This window comes from Acomys minous (genome assembly GCF_964271855.1).
Source record: "Acomys minous genome assembly, chromosome: 14".
Taxonomy (NCBI): domain Eukaryota; kingdom Metazoa; phylum Chordata; class Mammalia; order Rodentia; family Muridae; genus Acomys; species Acomys minous.
This window is the reverse complement of record NC_140496.1, coordinates 74819766-74841649: the sequence shown is the minus strand read 5'-3', so window position 1 is coordinate 74841649 and position 21884 is coordinate 74819766. Positions and strand designations below refer to the sequence as shown.

Below are 21884 nucleotides of genomic sequence, written 5' to 3'. Positions count from 1 at the left end.
TTGTGGGTATCATCAACTGTGATACATGTAGTCTCCTTTATTTAAGCTATTGCAGACACTTTGCAACAAGCTTTCGCCTTCATAACACTCCACTAATAGAAATACATAATGCATTTTCAATCAGCTGAATGATTTTTACTACACAGTCTGCATGTTAAAAGTTGTATCCAAGTAAAAAAAATATGTATGTACATATTTTATATGTACATATACAACTTATAAAAATGCTCACACTGGTTTAGGGAGATGGCTCATTAGGTGATAGTACTTACTATGCAAGCATGGGGACTTGAGCTCAAATCCTAGAAATTCCTTACAAAATAGCTGGCATGGTTCCATGCACCTATAAGCCCAGCACTGGTAGGAAGTCAGGAGGATCAATGGGAATTGCTGGCTGTCAGCCCAGCTCCTGGTGTATTGAGAGACCCAGTGCAAAAGCAGTAAGTCAGAAAGTGATGGAGCAGGACTCCTAGTGTTCTTTTACTGACATATTGACATGTGCACTCACACAGGCATGTGCACAAGCAACCACACACACACACACCAAAACCCCCAAATTCATACAGATTAATATCAAAACTCAATAAGTACTTATGAGAAAACATGTGACATTGATGACAAATGCTGACCTGTATGTACTTGTGAATGTACCAAGAAGCCTGTTTTCCATCATTCACAGATTCCACTGTGGTGTTAGCCACACCTACAACATCACCACCTGCAAACACCCATGGCTCACTGGTTTGCATGGTTTCTGGATTCACTTCTGGGAGACCCCATCTGTTAAACTTGATGGGATTCAAGGCTTCTTTCACTGAAAAAAAGGGAAAGACAATAGGCAATGGCAGATTATGGCATCATCTAACAGTCAAAGTCAGAAAAATATATATTAATTATTGTTCTATGATGTAACTGTTTTTAATAAACCTGGAAAATGCTGTTAATGAAAATACCAGAGTCAACACATTCAAGTAGATTATTTAAACTATAAAAATATATCTCACATGAAGAAACTTAAAAAGAGTTGAGCAATACTCTATAGTAAGAGTTGAATCTATAAAGAAAGTACAGCTTTATATATATATATATATATATATATATATCAAATGTATTTATCCATAAATCTGTTACTATTTAAGTCAACCTAATAGTGTTCTAGATTGCTACAGATGAAATTTGTATAGATGATATATGGGTTAGGATCCAAATCAAGTCTCTTTTATTCATAGCAAGACACTTTGAAAAGCAAAATGAGAAAATCTTCCTTATTTTAACAAAATTATTTGCCATTATTGTTAATGAATTTGACTCAGGTATACAGTTGCATTAAACTCAAAATTTTTCTTTTGTTTCCTAAAAGCCAACAAATGCAAATATTCCTTAGTTCTTTGTGGAAATTCTCTTTAAAATGTCTATACAATTATTTGCCTTATATTTTTTTCAGGTAATATGAAGATGTCAGGGGAAAGGTTGGGTTTCTTTAATGAAAATTATACAATGGGAAAATTTTCCTGAGTTGTAGCCATAAGACTTGGAAGAGAAAGGCTGTTTGGAAGATGAAGCACACAGAGATAAAGCACCATTATGCTGGAACAAATGTGCTGGAGTTCACAGTCATACATTATCTACAGGTGGCATGACATGATTTTAGACAAAAGAACCATCCTTCCTCCAGTTGGGCAGAGGGATGAGAGAGAATGAAAGACCAAGAAGTTGAACTGTAAAAAGTACCTGGAAGTTCCTGGAATAAAAATTTTAATTGTTGAAGGTATCAACTACATAATAAAGTAAACCAATGTAGGCAATATGCCATCCAAACACACAAACCTCATTATCCTCCCCGAAGACATATAAAAACGAGATACCATAAACATAAATCTTGTCAAAATGCATAAAGTAACAGACCATGGGTACCCAGTCTCACCTAGTGAATCTACAATACAACTCCTATTCCTAAGGTGGAGGGGGCAGAAAGATTATATGAACCAGAGGACCAGGACAAGGTGTCTTCTGGAGAGGACAGAGAGACTAGAGCCATGAATTTTCAACAATATTGTTTTCTAACTAAGTTCTCAAAAAATTACAGCACCAATCAACAAGCCAACGTAGATAGGGAAATCTGAGAAGGCTACAGGACTCAATGAAGAGCTACAGGCAGTCCTGTAAGTAGGGGGAATCAATCAGTTCTCTTGAGGAGACAAGCTCTCTGATACAGTTCCCAACCCTAAGTGGGCATCCCTAATCACATCCATATTGAAGTACCACTAAGTGGCTAAATGGACTCAGTAGGCTGTGTGAGTAAGTGAGGGAGGGAGGGAGGGAGGGAGGGAGTGTCGTGTGTGTGTGTGTGTGTGTGTGTGTGTGTGTGTGTGTGTGTGTCTGCACGTGAAGATGTGTAACATATGTGTGAGAATAATGGGATAAAACATCAAAACAAAGTTGCTAGGCCAAGAGGTGAGGAGTATAAATGATGTACAAACATCATACTTATGTACAAAAATCTAAAAATATATAAATTAAAAATAAGCCTGGTTTTATATGTGTTGCGGTCCCTGTAAAGTAGAAATAGACAGTTATTCTTAGCCTAGTATTATTGTGCTCTTCCTACAGGCCCATATGGCCCAGAAAACAGAAATATGTTTATGTGGTCTGTATGTGTACTACCACGTGTGTGACTGTACCTGGACTTTATAAAACACTGGGCTGGATTGATAGGTGTGCGAATAAAAGAGTCCACAAGATAAAGCTAACACAGTCAGATTTCTATTTAAAAATCTTCTGCTATTTGTATTTCTCTGCTAGCTCACCTTTCATCAAGAGTAAGATTAAATATTCATGTAATTATTTTCAATGCAGAATGGCATTTTGAGATTTTTTTCCTAATGTCTTTAAAGGTCACATGAAGGGAGACCTTTCTCATTGTTCCCCATTGCATAACAGATCATCACTACCATCTGTTGACAGTTACTTGAGTTGCAAGAACATCAATAGTGAATATGGCTCATTTCTTCAATCCAACACAATGCGTCATTATTGCATAGCACATGCAATATATTTTAGAAATATAGACCAATAATTGTAAATAATTATACGTGAGAAGTGGTACTATTTGCCTATAACCTTGATATACTCTGGCACAAATACAGATCTAAAATAAAGAGAATTTAAAATGGGAAACAATTCTAGATTATTTCACTAAAAATTCATGTAACTTTTATATATTTAATCTCATTTTTTGATGGAAATAGCCTTGAAAGTAAAGTACTGATTTCACTCTAAGAATGAGCAAACTAAAGATTAATAAGCAAACTAAAGATTAATATTAGTTATTATTTCCTATAACACCTATTAAAGACATATATTGTGAAGCTATTAAAGTTTAAATTGAGGATCCTCACTTACTTGGACTCCTTTGAGGCCCTCTGCCCTCTGAGTAGAACAAAATTTGTAAAATTTTTACTCTTTTCTCTTCTTCAAGTATTCTGAATTACTGGAAGTTGAACCCATAAAGAACTTGGTGCAAACTAGGTGGTAAGAAGTCTAGCAGGAGCTACTCTGAAGCCCGTTAATTGTTTGGATTCTTAAATGGGAGGCCCTAGGCTTTCACAAGTTTGTATCTGCTTGAACCAGAGAATTAAATGCACATCTGTGGATACATGGCCCTAAACAGTCACACGTGCATTCTGTTCAGTCTAAGCTTCCCAGTATGTAAGTCACTCTGCTTTTGAAACCCTAGACCTGAATATCAACTATTATAGTCATTTAGTCACTCCTGACATCAGTCTAAACCAGTTTTTTAAAATCACTCAATTCTTTGATTTTATATTCCAAGTTAAATATGTTAAATTTTCATATTAAAATTTGTCTTCTGTCCTTTTGTGGATGGGGCACTCATGTTTAGTATGTCTCTAATTTCACTCTAGAAATTTTAAGCATATCAAAAGTCAAAGAGTCAGCCTTGATATTATGAAATATAAACCATAACAATGATAATCTACATAAGATTGAATATATAACAACCACTGAAAAAGTAGATGATGAGTAAACTATGAGTACAAACAGTAGGTCCTAAATGTTTTCTTTCAGCAGCACCAAGCAAATACTCTCAGAATGATGGCCAAGCCATCTCAAACCACAGCATTTCCCTGCAGGTAGGGTAGCCTCTGTTTAGGCACATAAAATATTTATATTGTATTCACAAGTTCACTGAATCTACATACAGATCAAAAATACTTTTCTCAATTTCATGCATGTTCATGTCTAGTATCTATGTTTTTTATGCACCTATACACATGTGTATGAATGCCAAAGATTGATTGAGTGCCTCCCCTTAAAGCCTCTCCATGTTATTTATTGACCCAGGGCCTCTAACTGAACCTGAAGCTCATACATTTGATTACATTTGCTGACCAATGAGCATCAGGGATCTGCCTGACTCCATGCCACCAGAACTACTACAGTTTCAGCAGACACTACTATCCCTAGCATTTTATTGTGTTGAAAGGATTTGAACTCAGGCCTGCAGCCCTGGGTGGTGGACACTTTACTGAGCAAGCGATCTCCTTAGCCTCATATTTCTTAAGTTCAGTGATTCTCAAACAATACCCATTATTTGTACTATTTTACCTTCTGTTTTTCCTGAAGCCTTAAATTATTATATCTAGATTCCAAATCAAGAATCCAATACAGAAAATCTTTATGCATTTTCCTGGTAACTTGCCAGTGGGGAGCCCATTTTTCCAGCTGCTTGTAACAAGGAGCTGCATCACGTGAACCATCCTTCTATGGACAGCTGAAAACTTTTACTCCTCTGCCAATACAGTCAAATTGGAATTCAATGTAAAGAAACCTCAGAAGCAGATCACTACTGCCTTTACGCAGCTAGGAAGGAATGAGGGCCCAAGTGGATGAAAAATGTATGTTTACATTTGCAAACCAAATAACTGCTTGCCATTTCCTATGAAGTGCTAAATGAATATTAATAAAGGCTTGTATGTTTTTCTTTCCCTCTTGAAGGGAGTAGGCATTTTATGTTATGATCATTTACAGTTTCACACAGATTTCCAAGGAATTGTATGTTGGTAGAGATAGGCATATGCCCAGTAGCTCCATAGTTGAACAAAAAAGGAACTTGAAAAAGAGAACTTAAATATGCTTATTTACAGTCCAGATTATTCTGCAAATGAGAGGGGAATATGCTAAATGATATGGTGCCTGGCATGTTAGGCAGTCTTTAAAAGAATGGAAACATCCTTAATTCACACCAAACATTCGAGATTTATGTTAATTTTCTGCTTTAATTACTACTGTGTTCAAATGAGCTTATTTAAAAAACAAAGACACTCCAAGGTAGCTTTATAACAAGGAATGATTTTGAAATAGGAACTTTTAGTCAATTTACTGTTATGTACAAAATGACTTCTTTTTATATATAGACGTAATTGTATTGTGGCACACAAGTTCTTCAATAAACCACAGCTTTAAATTGCAGAAACCATCCCTTAGGGAGACATCAGCAGCAGATGCTGATTGCCAAGCTCAATTAAATGGACATAGTCTTGTTGTCATATATGTAGAAGAGAAATCCATAAGCATATAACAAGTGGTTTCTCATTTCTCAGTATTTATAAAAAGATGTGGAGGGTATTATAGTTGAGTACATAAATATAAGTTCTTTATAAACAAGACAACAGCAGTGCAGAAATCATAATGGAAATGATTATTAGTATTCTTTGAAGAGTTTGACATTATAAATGAATAGAAGAAAAAAATCCTTCGATATTCATAATGAAATATTATCCTGATTACATAGATGAATTCAGCCCTATCAGCGATGTTTAATTTGACATCAGTGGTGACCCATTAGGATCAAAGCAAGATGAGAGAAGAAAACAAGCTAAGGCAGTCATCTCAGTAATTTAGAGAAGAAAGCAAAATCTGAGGCAGATCAAATAATTCTAAGGAGAGAGCCAGGATCAGAGAATTTTGTTTAAATAGAAGTACAGCTCGGGGGAAAGCAAGGGGGTGGAACCAAAAAATGCCTTCAACTGAGAACACTAGGTCAGGGCAGCAGGCTCTTGGTCCACATACATATCCCTAAGGATGCAATCACTGTGTGTTCCTCAAAGCCAATGGGGACTGAAGTGGGAAGCTGGCCTTTTCCCTCAACCACCCTAAGCAGTTACTCCTGACTCTGCATGGTTCTGCTTCTCAAGTCCTTTGTCATGTCATTTCTTACTCTGCTCCTGGACAGTATTTAAATTTTTCTCTTTTCCTCACCTACTTTGAAACCTTGGATTTGGATATGTTCTACCCTTCTCATAGCCATAGCCACATCTCGTTTTAACCACTTTGTTAGAAGAGTCTACACTGACCCCTTCTCTCACTACTCAGCAGTGTCTTTCATTCCGTCCATCCAACCAAACTATTGCCTATTTGGTTGACAAATCCTTTGGCCCCATCTTATTTTTTTTATCTTTATGTAGCATCCTGCAGTTAAACTGCACTTCTTTTATCCTTCTTTTTTTCCTACATGTGCGGAACACTCTTCTGTCTCCACCCTCTCCATTTTGAGTTGTCCCTTGTATTTTTGGTATTGTCCATCTCTAAGCTGGCTACAAAACTAACTCAAAACAGGCAGAAGCCTTTTATATACAAAGGACATCTGTGCAGAGGGAGAAATTAGGGAAACTGCCCCATTATGGGTTTGTTAACAAGATCTGTGTACAGATCTGTTGAAATTTTCTTATACTTACTTCTTGCTGCCTACGGATTCTGCTTTTCCTTAATGTAAAGACAAGAGTTGGAACTCTTAGATACTTTGCAGTTGGTAGGCATTAATTCTGTATATCTTCATATTATTTCATTCCAACCACAAAACAGATGTTGGAGTACATACTGGCATTCTCCTTATAGCGAAGAGATGGCAGAGACTGTATATGAATTGAGTTGTTTCTGACCCCAAAGCCTTTCTTATTACAGATCCTAGAGTTAAGAGAAAGTCAAGAGCAAGAGTGGTCTCTGGGAACTTCCAACTGGAGACCAGAAAATTACCAAAATGGACAGGTGAATGTTGGAGGGACAAGTAACACAAACATTGACAGGCTTTATAATCACAGAAGGATCATGATCATCTTTTCAATGAATTGTTTTCAGTCTCTGTTAAACAAGCATTGTGTGCTTTCATTTACATTGTTTTTCTGTCCTCACTATGCCTTGAGTTCCTGGGGTGCGGTCTATGTAAGTCAACCACTTCTATAGAGTCTAGCATAGTCACTGCCAAGTAAGAGCATTCTAATTAAGTATTAGATTTTATTCTTGTTTTGTTTGTTAGCTTCTTGTTTCTTATTCCACTCATTTAGTACATATTATCGTGTGTCGACTGACCAGTTTTCTTGTAGTTTTTAGTTCCATAATGAAAGACTCTACTCACTGTGGGGAGAGAACCCAAATAGTTCAAAAGCTATGTTTTGTTTTGTTTTCATAAAAAAATATACAATGAGACTGGCTGAAGAGATGGCTCAGTTGTTAAGAGCACTGGCTGCTCTTCCAGAGGACCCTGGTTCAATTCCCAGCATTCCCAATGGCAGCTCACAATTGTCTATAATGTCAGTTGCACTGATTCGTACATTTTCATATCTCCATATGTGCAGGAAAAATAAAAACCAACCAACCCCCCCCTCAAAAAAAAACATAGCATGTGGAAAATAAAGGGAGTGTGGCTACTTTCAATTGCTTTAACCATCTTTTTTCCTTACTTCTCTGCCTGGATCATTTTCAGTTTGATTGTGTTCGTAATGTTCACGGAGAGTGAAAGTAGGGGTTTAGTTTTCTAAACCCACCACTCTCAGGATAAAGAGGCTCCCCAAGTCAAATCAAAGGACATTTGTCAACAGCAGCCTTCAGAAATAACTTGTGGTGTCCTTGTATGCCACAGGGAGCTTTATTTCCATTCCTAAACTGACCAACCAATCAATTCAGAATTAAACCCATGCAAACACTTCACCTTGATTTGCTTATTTCTCTGCAATAATTCCATCTATTTAAGACTCTGTGAACTCCTTGAAGATTTGATTTCATTTTCTCTGGAAAAGATCTCCTTAAGGAGGTCAGTGCTCTTGAAGTAAATACGTGGGGATTGTTTTCAGATTCTCTGTTGGATTCCCAAATGGTGTGCTTTGATTTGCTTATTTATATTCAATGTTACCATCTACTTAAGACCACAAACTCCTTGAAGGAATAGATCATCCTTTAATCTGATTTGGACCATAATCATCATAATTCTATGCATATTTGGGTGCTTAATACTTCTTGATAATTACAAGACAGTGAAAAACGATAGGCTGCTGAGATATTTCACATGTAATTCCCCGTGAGAGAAAAATTTTAAATGCCGAGTGATGCCACCAAGTGATATAAACAATTACAGAAAGGGGTTAAGAAAAATGTCTAATATAAAACCCCTATTTGCTGCATTGAAAGCATAAACAAAAACACAGAAAGCCAAGAGAAGATTATGCTACTTGTGAAAACAATATTATTAAAATATAAGTGAATGCTGAAGAAAATATTTTAATTAACAAAATAAATCAAATGGAAAAGATTTTCTAAATAGAGCTTTAAAAGTAAGTCTATGTGTGTTTGACTGCCATGACTAATTATGTATCCATGTAATGTGTGTTCAATTTGGGCTTATTTAAATAGCAGAAATGCTCATTAGCTGCAGTATATCTGTGAAGCTTCAGTAAACAGTTTAATGGTTTTTATGTTTAACCAATTTCATAAGTTCCTGTAATTTTAGCTTTAGCAGCTCATTAATGTTATTTTTTGATATCCATCTTACAGCTTTTTCTCCCCTTGTCAGTCATCAGTAGGCACACATCAATGCAAATTTAAAACACATAGTAGAATTGTGCCTAAACAAAATTTGTACATTAGTAATGCACAATTCAAAATATAGCTTCCTTATATGATAACCATGTGAGTTTCATGTAGTTGGGAAATACCTTTGGTATTGGCCAAAGCTGTATTTCAGAATCCTTACAATGATGATATTGGAAACTGTCATTGAATGCTTTTGTAAGTTTTTGGTGGTTCTGGGATGCCTTGCACCTACTATCCCTTTGGAGTGCCACAGAATAGCTAAGATCTCAATAATTTTGTTAGACAGGTAAGTTACCAAGGTCACATTTTTAAGATCTGGAATAAAACAGGAAATCAGCTAAGCATGTAGATTAGAGATCTGCAGAAGATTTGGAGGAACATATGCATGTATTAGATGTACTTGTGAGATGTCTAAAGTTTTGGAAGAAGGAACGGAATTACAGGTGAGAAATCAAGTCGAGCATGTAAAACAAGCAGCAGCAATAACCCATCTAAAGTTACAAAAGTCTCGTTTGACTTAGATGAGAACCAAAACATTTCTTAGCCATATGAGTTAGTTTAAGAAAATATCAGATACAAGAGAAAAATAAAAGGAAGGTCAAATATCTGCTAATCTGTAGTGCAATAAACAGTAAAGTATTGGCAATAAAATACACAATGAAAGAGTTAAGGATAAGAAATGTGGCAAAGACATAAGATGTTGTTCATGGCACACTCTTACTGCTTTGATTCATTTATTCAAATAGCAAATATTTATTGTCTAATACTTTTGATCTACATATTGCTGTGTGTACTATTGTAAGCCAAAGGTAAGTAACCAGTCCTTGTAGGCTATAAACTGCAGAAGACAAAAATAAACAATAAGTACATAAGGAACCAGATGATGGAGAAGCAGGCTACCAAGAAGACATCACAAAAAAGACTACTTCCAGATGACAGGGGTCTATGGTGACATGTACGGCAAGTGCTTTATATAGTAGCAGTATGAAGGGTCAGAGAAAACCTTCTTCGGGGAGAGGAAACTAATACTAAAGAATGGAGAGTAAGAACGCACAAAACAGCTACAGAAGCAGAGGGGCAAACATTCTAGAAAGAGGGACTACAGAATCCTCAAGCATGGGTTACAAAATTTGAAGTCTATAAAGAATAATCTTTTGAATGAAGGAGAATGAGCAGGAAATGGAGAAAGCACTGAGAAAGAGGCATGGTCAAGACCTGTGCTCTTTTCAGAAGAATTGTATCCTAAACAAAGAAAGAAAGTACATCATGTTTGGGATGAGAGACTGAAGGACAAGATTTCTGTCTAGAAATAAAATCTTCTTAGTGTCTCACACAAGAAAGGGAAGAGAGTGACTAATGTCAGGAAGCTATTTTCAGTGTACATAGAAGTGCCTGGCATCAGGCAAGAGTCTGACTTCTTGGGGCCCATCATACATGGCTTGTCTTTACTGTGAATTTTCCATTAAAAAGTCATTCTTTTTTGCTTTTTAAGACATAAAATCATTTAAAATGAAGCACTTATTTAATTCTTTTGATGCAAATATTTATCTATTATTTTATTCATTTATTCATCCAATTATTTAATGTACTACCTACTACACTGGAGACAGAACCAGAGACTTTGAGTTAAAATATAAGCCAACTGACTTATAATTATGAGTGTAACTAAGAATGGGGGTGTAAACAATGAGACAACAGATCAGAGGAAAAGTCCAGAAGAGTGTACGTTTAATTTAATATTCCTTGCTTGTATGAAGAGACCATACATAGATTTACTGTCCTCTTAGGTCATCAAAACCCACTAACTCTGGAATAAACAGATGCTTTCACCAAACATCAGGTAATACTTCACAAGTCAGTTATCATGTGCTTTCTAACACACTACCATTTCTTATGACACACTTTATAGTCTAGCAAAAGGAACCAGTTTGTGTGCCTACACAACTGTTCCTTGTCATTGTGATATCACTCCTATGTCTCTGCTCTCTTTCTTTCTCTCTAATATTTATCTCAACTCCAAACCCCACTTGCTCTGGCATACCCTTCTGTGGTTTTCCCAATAGGAAACCATTTCTCTACTTCGTGTATCACACCAGTTTACATGGTTTCTCCTCAAGCCACTTTCTACTTTTGTCAACATGACATGCACATGACTTCCCTCGTCTCATAGGCTGCACAATCCTGTACACAGCAACAACATATTTACTTCTTGTTACATGGGGACTCTAATTTTTGCTGCCATAATTCACAGCACGATAGTTATTGAATGACTTTCTGAAAGTGTAATCCAGTAAGCTATTTCATATGTAAGTTGAGTTGGCCAGGGTATCTTGGCACAGCAGGAGAAAAGTAACTAGGACAATATTCTAACTCTTTTGGTTACAGAAACAAAAGAGTGATGGGTAACATTAATCACTGAGACTTTGAAAAAGACCCATGGATGTTTGCAGAAATTAATTCAGGGCTTTACTTACTAAAATCAGAGTATGAAATTTGGTTTGACCACATGATCATCTCTTTAGATTTAGAAAAAGCATTTGACAAAATCCAGCACCCATTTATGTTTAAAGTTCTGGAGAGATCGGGAATACAAGGCACTTATCTAAACATAATATAGTCTATATACAGCAAACCAACAGCCAACATTAAATTAAATGGAGAGATACTCAAAGAAATCCCTCTAAAATCAGGAACCAGACAAGGCTGCCCTCTGTCCCCATATCTCTTCAATATAGTTCTTGAAGTTCTAGCCAGAGCAATAAGACATCAAAAGGAGATCAAGGGAATCCAAATGGGAAAGGAAGAAGTCAAATTATCCCTATTTGCAGATGATATGATAGTGTATATAAGTGACCCCCAAAATTCCACCAAAGAACTCCTACAGCTGATAAACACCTTCAGCAAATTGGCAGGATACAAAATAAACTCAAAAAAGTCAGTAGCTTTCCTGTATACAAGTGACAAACAGGCAGAGGAAGAAATTAGGAAAACTACTCCCTTCATGATAGCCACAAACAATATAAAATATCTAGGAGTAACTCTAACCAAGCAAGTGAAGGACTTATTCGAAAAAAAACTTCAAACCTCTGAAGAAAGAGATTGAAGATGACATCAGAAGATGGAGAGATTTACCTTGTTCATGGATCGGAAGAATCAACATAGTAAAAATGGCCATCTTACCAAAAGCAATTTACAGATTCAACACAATCCCTATCAAAATACCTACAAAGTATTTTGAAGATATTGAAAGATCAGTTCTCAAATTCATATGGAGAAACAAAAAACCCAGAATAGCAAAAACAATCCTATACAATAAAAGATCCTCTGGAGGAATCTCCATACCTGATCTCAAGCTGTACTACAGAGCAACAGTAATTAAAACAGCATGGTACTGGTAAAGCAATAGGCTGGTGGATCAATGGAATCGAATCGAAGACCCTGAGATGAATCCACACACATTTGCTCACTTGATTTTTGACAAAGAAGCCAAATCTATTCAATGGAAAAATGATAGCATCTTCAACAAATGGTGCTGGTTAACTGGATGTCTACATGTAGAAAAATGCAATTACACCCTTATTTGTCACCATGCATAAAACTCAAGTCCAAGTGGATTAAAGACCTCAACTTAAAACCAGAGACATTAATTCAGTTAGAGGAAAAAGTGGGGAAGAGCCTGGGACACATAGGCACAGGAAACAACTTCCTGAACAGTATACCAACAGCCCAGGCCTTAATGTCAACAATTAATAAATGGGACCTCATGAGGCTGAGAAGCTTCTGTAAGGCAGGAGACACTGTCAGTAGAACAAAGCGACAGCCTACAGACTGGGAAAAGATCTTCACCAACTCTTTATCTGACAAAGATTTAATATCCAAACTATATAAAGAACTCAAGAAATTAAACACCACAAAACCAAACAACCCAATTGCGAAATGGGGCTTGGAACTTAACAGAGAATTCTCAACAGAGGAATATCAAATGGCTGAGAAACACTTAAAGAAATGCTTGTCCTCGTTAGTCATCAGAGAAATGCAAATCAAAACCACACTGAGATTTCATCTTACACCCATCAGAATGGCTAAGATCAAAAACTCAAGTGACACCACATGTTGGTGAGGATGTGGAAAAAGAGGAACACTCCTTCATTGCTGGTGGGAATGCAAACTAGTACAACCACTTTGGAAAGCTATCTGGGGCTTTCTCAGAAAATTGGGAATAGAGCTTCCTCAAGACCCAGCTATCCCACTCCTGGGAATATACCCAGAAAATGCCCTACCACACAACAGGAACATATGCTCAACCATGTTCATAGCTGCTTTATACATAATAGCAAGAACATGGAAACAGCCTAAGTGTCCTTCAGTAGAAGAGTGGACTAAGAAACTGTGGCACATTTACACTATGGAATACTACTCAGCTATTAAAAACAAGGAATTCCCAAAATTTGTGGACAAATGGATTGATCTAGAAATTATCATAATGAGTGAGTTCACCCAGAAGCAAAAAGAGACAAACTCACTTATATCAAAACACTAGTCCAAGGGATACGTAATATGAAAAACTCTACTTACCAAGAAAGTGGGTCAGAGGAGAGGACATCCTATTGAGACTTTAGGCGAGAGTAGCATGGAAGAATGGGGAAATAGTAGGACCCACAGGGTCCTGGAAACCTACAAGAAGAACTTTATGACAGGCAGATCTGGGTCCTGGGGTCCTCCTCAAACTAAGGCACCAGCCAAGGAGAATATAGACAGTAAACTTCGAACCCCTACCAAGACCTAGCCGACAAACATGATATTCTCCACTGTTGAGTGGAGAGTGAGATCTGACTCTCACACAAACTCTGGTGCCCCTTTTCTGACCATGTCCCCTGGATGGGGAGGCCTGATGGCACTCAGAGGAGGGATAGTGATATCCTAAGAGCATATATAGGGGGAGGAGGTCTCCCTCAATCACAGACATAGGGGAGGGGAGAAGGGAGGAAGTGGGAGGGAGGGAAGAATGGTATGAAATAGGAGAAGGTCTAACAATTGAGATATAATACGAATAAATTAATAAAAAAGATTAAAAAAAGAAATTTGGTTTGAGTAGCATATAGAAGTGGCAGTAAATATTAAATACATTTGAACATGATCTTTCTGTTAATCAAAATGTACATGAAAACCAATTTTAGACTAAACCTATTTTGGATATATATATATGTGTGTGTGTGTGTGTGTGTGTGTGTGTGTGTGTTTGTGAACAACTCAACAAAGAACACAAATCTAGATTTATTAAAAATATTTATTTGTCATAAGTAAATAGATCATGTAATTTATAATTTTATAATTTTAAAAATTATTTTATTAGCTTATTCATATTACATCTCAATTATTATCCCATCCCTTGTATCCTCCCATTCTTCCCTCCCTCCTGCTTCCCCCCTACTCCTCTCACTTATGTCTGTGACTGTGTCTCCTCCCCCTGTAATTTAACTGACTTTTGCATCTTGTTTTTAGCCATTACAATAACTTAGTGTAGTTTTACATTTCAACGGCTACTGGATTTAAGAATAATATTTTATTTTACATGGAGAGTAAGTATTTTTTTTTAGAGTAAGTACTTTAAATGACCAGAGTCATTTGTAATTACATAAGAGGCTGTTATCTTACTCTATGCCTTGAATTAAGTTTAAACTATGTGTTCATAGAATATTCAATATTATTATAGGACACAGTTTTCTGTAAGTACTAATAACTTAGTGTATTTTATTTTTTAAATAAAACTTTTACCTATTCAAATTATAAAATGATGAGATAGTTAGGAGTATCTTTAAAATATAATTTTGAAAAATCCAAGAATACCTGGAATACTTATTTATTGTCTCTGGAGATCAAAGCGTAACAAACCAGGAATTTGCAAACACTGAGAAACTTCCTTTTTTTCTTTTTTAAACATATTTTATAGTTTTAAATTGTATCATTGTTGATGAATAGACATACTTTGTTCTATTTTTAAAGGAAGAGCATTTTATCACAGTATAGGTGAACAGTATTTAAGGAAAAAACCCAAATGTAATAACACCTGGTCAATAAGGGTCAGGGCTTCTGTAATGTTCACTATATGTTGACTACTGTTAACTATATTTTATGATTTCTGTTTTCTGAAACAATTACGTTATTTTTCCATTTTCTGCCTCCTTCCTCCAACAAAACTTGTTACATACCACTGCTCTGCTTCTTACATGTAATCTTTGATTTGATGGAAAATGACTTTGATTTGATTTATCCACTGTCTCCCTGTAAGAATGCATATGGTATCAAGCACTAGTGAAACCTGGAAAATAAAGATAAGGAAAGGTTCTGAACAGAGCGATTCACTGGGGGAAACAAACCTATTCCTATGCAGTTATTAAAGGAAGTAAAATAATTACAGAAATATCATGTCGCACTTCAAACGGATGTCTATGGCAGTTGTAAGCGATGCGATGTTGATTCTGAATCACTTTCAACACCGTTATCAGTCTGACCTCCCTCCTCATCACTTCTACCCTTTACAATAATTCTAAAGGAAAACTGTGCAAGGATTCCATTAGGTTCAATGGCTATTCTGCAGAAAGGCCAGTACTGGCATGCACTTCTACACTCCATCTTCTCTCTGTGCAGAATATTTTATAATAGAAAGATAATAAATCTAGCTAGGAAAAAATCTTTCTGATAAAAAAGGCAATTTTTAAGAAGATGGATACAGTTTTCCTATTAGTCTCTTGAGAATACTCCTTGTCCAAAACATAATTAAAAGTAAGGCAAGGCACAGCATAGACTAGGATGGGTTTACGGTCATCACGGAGTGAACCAACTAGCATACGCAGACATTGTAAAATAAAAGAGCAGTGTGAGAGAGCATATACATGAAGGTGGGGCTAGCATAGTACCATGCAATCAAATTTGTTGTCATGGCTCCAAGACGCTTGCCATCCCCCAAATAAAAGTGTCATAGTATGGCATCAGAGAGTTGTTGCTAGAAGTCTAAAATAAATTCTACCATTTTCACTCATCATGCTTTCATAAGAAATTGCTGTACCAACTTTCATTTACCAGTCCGTTCATTGAACAATATCCCCTACTCTAAGAAATAAGACAGGCGAATGAGGCTAAATGTTGTGGAGCATTTTTGTTGTCCTAGCACTCCGGAAGCTGAATAAGGAGGATTGTAATATTGAGAACCAAGAGAAAGGAAGATGCCTGGAGGAAACATTGCTGTCTGAACAGAGCATGGCAACTGCATATGTGACGAGACCTGTGCAAGCCTGACCAAACCTGACCAAATCTCAGCACAGGCAGGGGAGTTGAACACAAAGATTCACTCCTAGCTTAGGCATTACTGGCAGCCTGTAGCTGCTGGAAGAGGGAGGCTTATTTTTCATCAGAAACATAGGTTTACTAAGTCAACCATGCTGTAACTGATGGCCACACACTTAAGAATATTTGGGAAGTCAATTTGGCTTCAATGAGAGAGAAAAAAAAGAACAGAAAGTTGGGTGAGAAGGGAAGTGAAGTCCATCTGGAAAGAGTTTTGGAGGAAAGTAGAAGATGATCAAAGCATATTCTATAAAAATTTCAAATAACTTTTTAAAAAACTAAAATAAATCTTAAAACAGTAGCAAAACCCCCCCAAAAAAAGCATAAAAGTAATTCTTGGCTGTACATGCTTATAATCCCAGCAATGGCGTGGCAGAGACACATGGATCCCTGAGGTTCACTGTAAAGACAAACTTGTCCACTTGGCAAGCTTCTGACGAGTGAGAAAACCCGTCTTAAAAAAGAAAATATGACGGATGTCAACTGAGGAGCAAAAACCAAAGCCACAATCACACAAACATGCATGAGAAAGTTAGAGGCTACGTTGGACTACATACTAAGGAATTGTCTCAAAAAAAAAAAAAAAAAAAAGAAAAAGAAAAAGAAAAAGAAAAAAAGAAAAAGATGGGCAGACAGTCCAGCTACATTTAACTATTATAAAAAAGCTCTACTTTCTTAGTTCCCACCCTCTAAGAAAATCCAGTGGCAGCATATCTCCAGTGCCTGCAGCACCAACCCCCTGCTATAGTTGAGTTCATGGTGCTTGAGAACTGCAGAACTGCAGTATATGCATAGCTTTTCCTTCATGTTACACCTGCAGCTTACCTCTACGTTTTTTGGATCCTCTCCTGGAGTTGACCTAACAATTTTATCCCACACAGGAAGTCTGCACAGGAAACACACTTGTCTGTTTACATGAGTCAGCAACCAAAATGTACCCCTTTGGTGCATTGAGCAAAATGGTTTAAAATGCATTCAGATAGAAGACAGAAAGAACACCTAGCAGCAATATCTATCTTGTTTAAGATAAAGATATCTCCAACATCTAACACAGCTAATCCGTTAGACGCTTGGTTGGTTAAAATGTGATTACAAATCAGCAGCCAGCAACAACAACAAACAGAGAAACAAACAAAACCTCACCTTAGCCTTCTTTGACTTAGCATTCCCTTGGCTCAAGAGGACTTTGTAGCCAAATTTACTGTCATCTTCACCCTGCCCACCTCCCATCCTTACATAACCATTCCATCTGTTCCAGCTGACTGGATTTTTCCATTGCCTGACCACAGGAACGTATCTCTTCGGCCCATATTTTGGATGTGATCTTCCACTTAACGAGGAAATGCCTACTCATTTGTTGAACCCACTCCAGATTTTATTAGCATATTTCATAGCAACGTGTGTCTGATCATTTCTACCAATAGGTTGACAGACAAAGACTCCCCTTTAGTCTTGTCTTATGCCCTAGTGAATGGATGGGCTTTTAGCAGTCCCTCATCGTACACTGCAAGAAGATTAATAATAGTATGCATGCTAGAAACCATAGAATAATAAAGTTCCAATGAAAGTGAAAACCTCATACTTTCATTTATAAAGATAAGAACGTGCATGAATTGAGTAGGCTGCTGACAACCTTCTAAAGACGTACTTTTAAAGCAGCTTTTTAAAAAAAAATGACTGTAAAATGACTACTTAATCTAACAGTGTGGTGTTAAGCACGTTGTGTAATAGTCTTGTGGCTTCCCTCCCTCCCACCTCCACTCCACCTGGAAACTCCTACACATCATCCAGACTTCAACTTTTAACCCACTTCCTCCTAGCAGCTTTCCTGAGCTCTCACACTGAGCTCCGTCCACCCTTGGGACTCCTAAACTCCTTCTAACTCCGCTGACTCTAAGTGGGGGTTTTCTCCTATTAAACTGCATTCCTGCAAGCACAGTGTGCACAGGCCTTTCGCCTACTTTCCCCGCAGCACCACCTAGCCCAGAGTCTGCGAGAGCAGGCTGCCAGAATGTACTAAGCAAGCAGTCAACTGGAATGACAGAACCAGAGCATACCATCTCCTAGGTCCCTTCTAGCACTTTTGAAAGTAAAAATGGGAAAACTTCAAGACAAGTGGTTTCATCATAACACATCCAGTATGTGCAACGGTTCTGACTACTTTACTGCTCAAGCATATTACGAGTTCTCTTACTTCTGTCAGGCATTGGGAAGCCACTTCATCTAAGGCTTTGCAATAGGAAAAAACACTCTCCTACTCAGCAATTAAATCCGGTGAGCTATACGCTCTTTGAAGTTTATCGCATATATCTTATTAAATGAATACAGTAAAGCAGACTTGGCTAATTAGGATAGCTTCTCAAGTTGGTGCTTGATCCCTTATCTTTCTCCTTCGCCCTTCTGTAAGGAAGAAGGGGACTTAAGCAAACTGAAGTCAGAAGGGCTGGATAGCCAAGTAGCAACTCCTGTCAATGCTGCCACCAATTTCTGTAAGAGATGCCTTTTTTTTTTCATTTGGAACATCATACATAATAACAACACAAATAAATAACAAATAAGGTGGTAAACAAAAATCATTGTGTTCTACTTTCACTGACGAATTACTCAGCATGTCATATTTTAATAAAGGTGTAAAATACAAACACTAATCTGGAGTCTTTTAAACTATAAATAGCTCTGTTGGGTTTCTGACATATCTTGAACTTACATGAAAATAATGTAGAGTTCTTCCCTACGAAAAACGATTAATATATTTGAAAAAAAAATCCAGTTTCCACTTTACTACGATACCAGGAAGGCACATCCTTTTTTTTTTTTTTTTTTTTTTTGCCTGTCAACTTCTTATTCTGACAGTTGGAATAAATACAATTAAGCCAAGGCCTGCACCTTTTCTCCCTGAGGAGAAGGGGAGAAATCCATGCCACACTTGAAGCTGGTACCCACAGAAAGCTTGCCTTTCCCACAAGGCTTCAAAGACCTTTCTGGGGGCCTTCTAATAGATCGATGAGTGACTTTAAATCCTTCCTTCTCCCTCTCCTACAAAACACTCCCTTATGCAACTAATTGCAATTAATGCCATCAAGGGAGTTGGCTTCTAAGGGCTGCATTAAAGATTCAGAGAGATCCAGGCATTGTGCTTGTTATCTCGTGCCTGCTGAGATGAGCGGAAACGGTAGGCCTTGATGCTGTCTATAAACTCCTTCCCTCAGAGGTCAGCCTCCCCTGGCTGTGTCCCTCAGAGCGGAGGATACAAGCTCCTGCCCCTTAGCTGTGTTAACTATATAAGACAGCCACCACCTTTTGTGCGATCTTCCTTTGCAAGCCTTGCTTTTTTTAAACTCACGATTTTCAGGAGTGCTTCTCTTTTCCATCTCAAAAATGAGCATTCCCCTTAGATCAAATAAACTAATAAAATCTGTTTTCGGTTGGGAACACCAAAGAGACTTAAATGGCTTTGCTCTTCAAATACCTGATTTTTGGAAACACAAAATGGATGTTTGTGCAACTAAGAATTTGCATTAAGAAAATTTGTTCCAGTACTCCGAGGCAACATCATATTTGGAAATAAAATATCTTAAAATGTTATAGACCGTTGAAATTGTGCAATCTCTTTTTCCATAAATAAAACCAACAAAATAGGTAAAATATTTCTCATTTAAAAATCATAAATTTAAAAGCATCTGCTCTGTGTACAAACAGTGACAAGGCTCTAAGATGCTGAAGACATTTTAATTGTTAAATGCTATTGTGTATGTGCAAAGTTTATAATGAAGGTGTAATAAAGCCTTATTTAATCATAACAACATTATTTTTATACAATAAAAGTAATACCTAATTTTTACAAAATTCTATAATTCTGTGTTTAAATGTGTTCAAATATTACTTCATTTGTATTTTTAAAGTGATACTAGGTTATAGATACTAATTCATTTTCCTCACATAAAAGGACCAGGAAGTTCAAAGAATCGTCCTAAAAGGAAAAAGGCAAGAAGAGACGGAGTCAGGTTTCCATATGAGCAGGATGGCTCTGGAGCTCTTGCTTGAGAAATACACAAGACAGGCTCTAACTAGTCTAATAGTCATTGAATTATAATGAGTGCTATAATTTATGCCAAATAAAGAAAAAAAATGTATCATCAAAGAGTAAAAAAAATTGTTTTCCTCTTCTCAAAAATAAAACAAACTGATTTGGCTCTCAGGTTTAAAAAATGGTTTTAATAAAATGTATATCCCTGAGTGGTTGGTTCAAGTCAACTTCATAAATATATTTGTGTACATATGTGGGATATTAATATTCCAGCTGCAATTGTAATTTCAAGGAACCAGAAAGGTCTTTGGAATTTTCATTGAGATTAATTGTCATTATTATGTGAGTAGAAAGAGCAAAGGATGCATACGTATCTCTTACAACTGGGCATTCAAGATGAATGAAAGAATGGATGTTGATAGCTTGGAACACAGAAAAGGTGCACAGGCCATGTCCTGGGATACAGTGAGTTCCTTGAAAAGCATACCCAGAGCTCTATAAAATTGTGTCTCTTGGTTTCTGAAAATGGGAGGACAAAGTGTGGCTCTAGTGTCACAGTGGGAAAATGAAATGTGAACCTGGTAAAGGGTTGTCTTTATTGATTAAAACTCACTGACAACATATACACTTTACAATTGCCAATTTGGCTCCAGATAGCAATAGAGGGGAAGTGACATATAAGTATGAAATTACTTAAATTTGACACCTTTCAATTCTAGATTTGCTTTGTCCAGTCATCTGTTGTAGGACATAAAAGTTCTCCCCAGGTCCTAGCCATTGTGACTCTCATAGCAGTGAACATCAATGTGCACATATGGCCATCGTTCCTGCTGGCACATACGCTGGGATGGGACAGCTGATCCTATGGTAGCTTTAGTTTTTGAAAAACTTCCGCACTGCTTTCCATGGTGACTCTGCAAGTTTACATTTACAGCAGTAATGTATAGGGTTCCTCTTTCCCTATATTCTTGCCAGCATCTGGTTTTTGTTTGTTTGTTTGTTTTTCTGGTAGCTATTTTGTTGAGGGTGTAAAAGAATTTTAATATATTTATAATTTTTATTTCTTTAATGACGAAGCATATTGAAAACAGATTAAATTATTTGCTAATACCCTTTCTTTAGAGAGCAGTCAATTAACTTGCAATCCCTGGACCTTGTAAGTCGAATAATGTAAGACAAGAAGGAGGAAGTCAGAGACAGGATTACAAATAAGTGAAAGAAAAATGCAGGAACTAGGCATGACATAAACAATAATAGTCTGTTTATGGTTTTGTTTGCAAAGCACTTCCCTGCTGTTTCATTTTATTTCTGACAGTCCTCTTTCAAGGTAGGGGAAGGAAGATTTTATTATGCTCTGTTTTGTTGTTGTTTTGATTGATGAAGAGCTGAACCTTAGAAAGGTTAAGTGACTTGGAGAAGAGCATTTCAAACAGAAAAGCTTAACACTGTCAAACGGAGAAAACCCAATAAGGTGCGAAAGAATGTTTGCATGCTGCTTATTTAGCCTATGCAAAATAAATTTGAAAAGGAAAAAGGAGGAAAAGTGACAAGAGAGCCTAATATTTTGAGACCCAGTTATCAGTGAATGCATTAAAATGTGTATCATATACATGATAACCATAGAAGAATC

General features: G+C 36.8%; 1 protein-coding gene across 2 annotated transcripts in view; it reads right to left on the bottom strand.

Annotated features, from left to right (window-relative positions):
* DPYD (dihydropyrimidine dehydrogenase) overlaps positions 1-21884 on the bottom strand; it is an 867929-nt gene that overhangs the window by 463665 nt on the left and 382380 nt on the right. For both annotated transcript variants that reach the window (XM_084756838.1, XM_084756837.1), the window contains exon 12: positions 630-814. In XM_084756838.1, coding sequence (XP_084612964.1) covers positions 630-814 — 185 coding nt within the window. The remainder of the gene's footprint in view (positions 1-629; positions 815-21884) is intronic.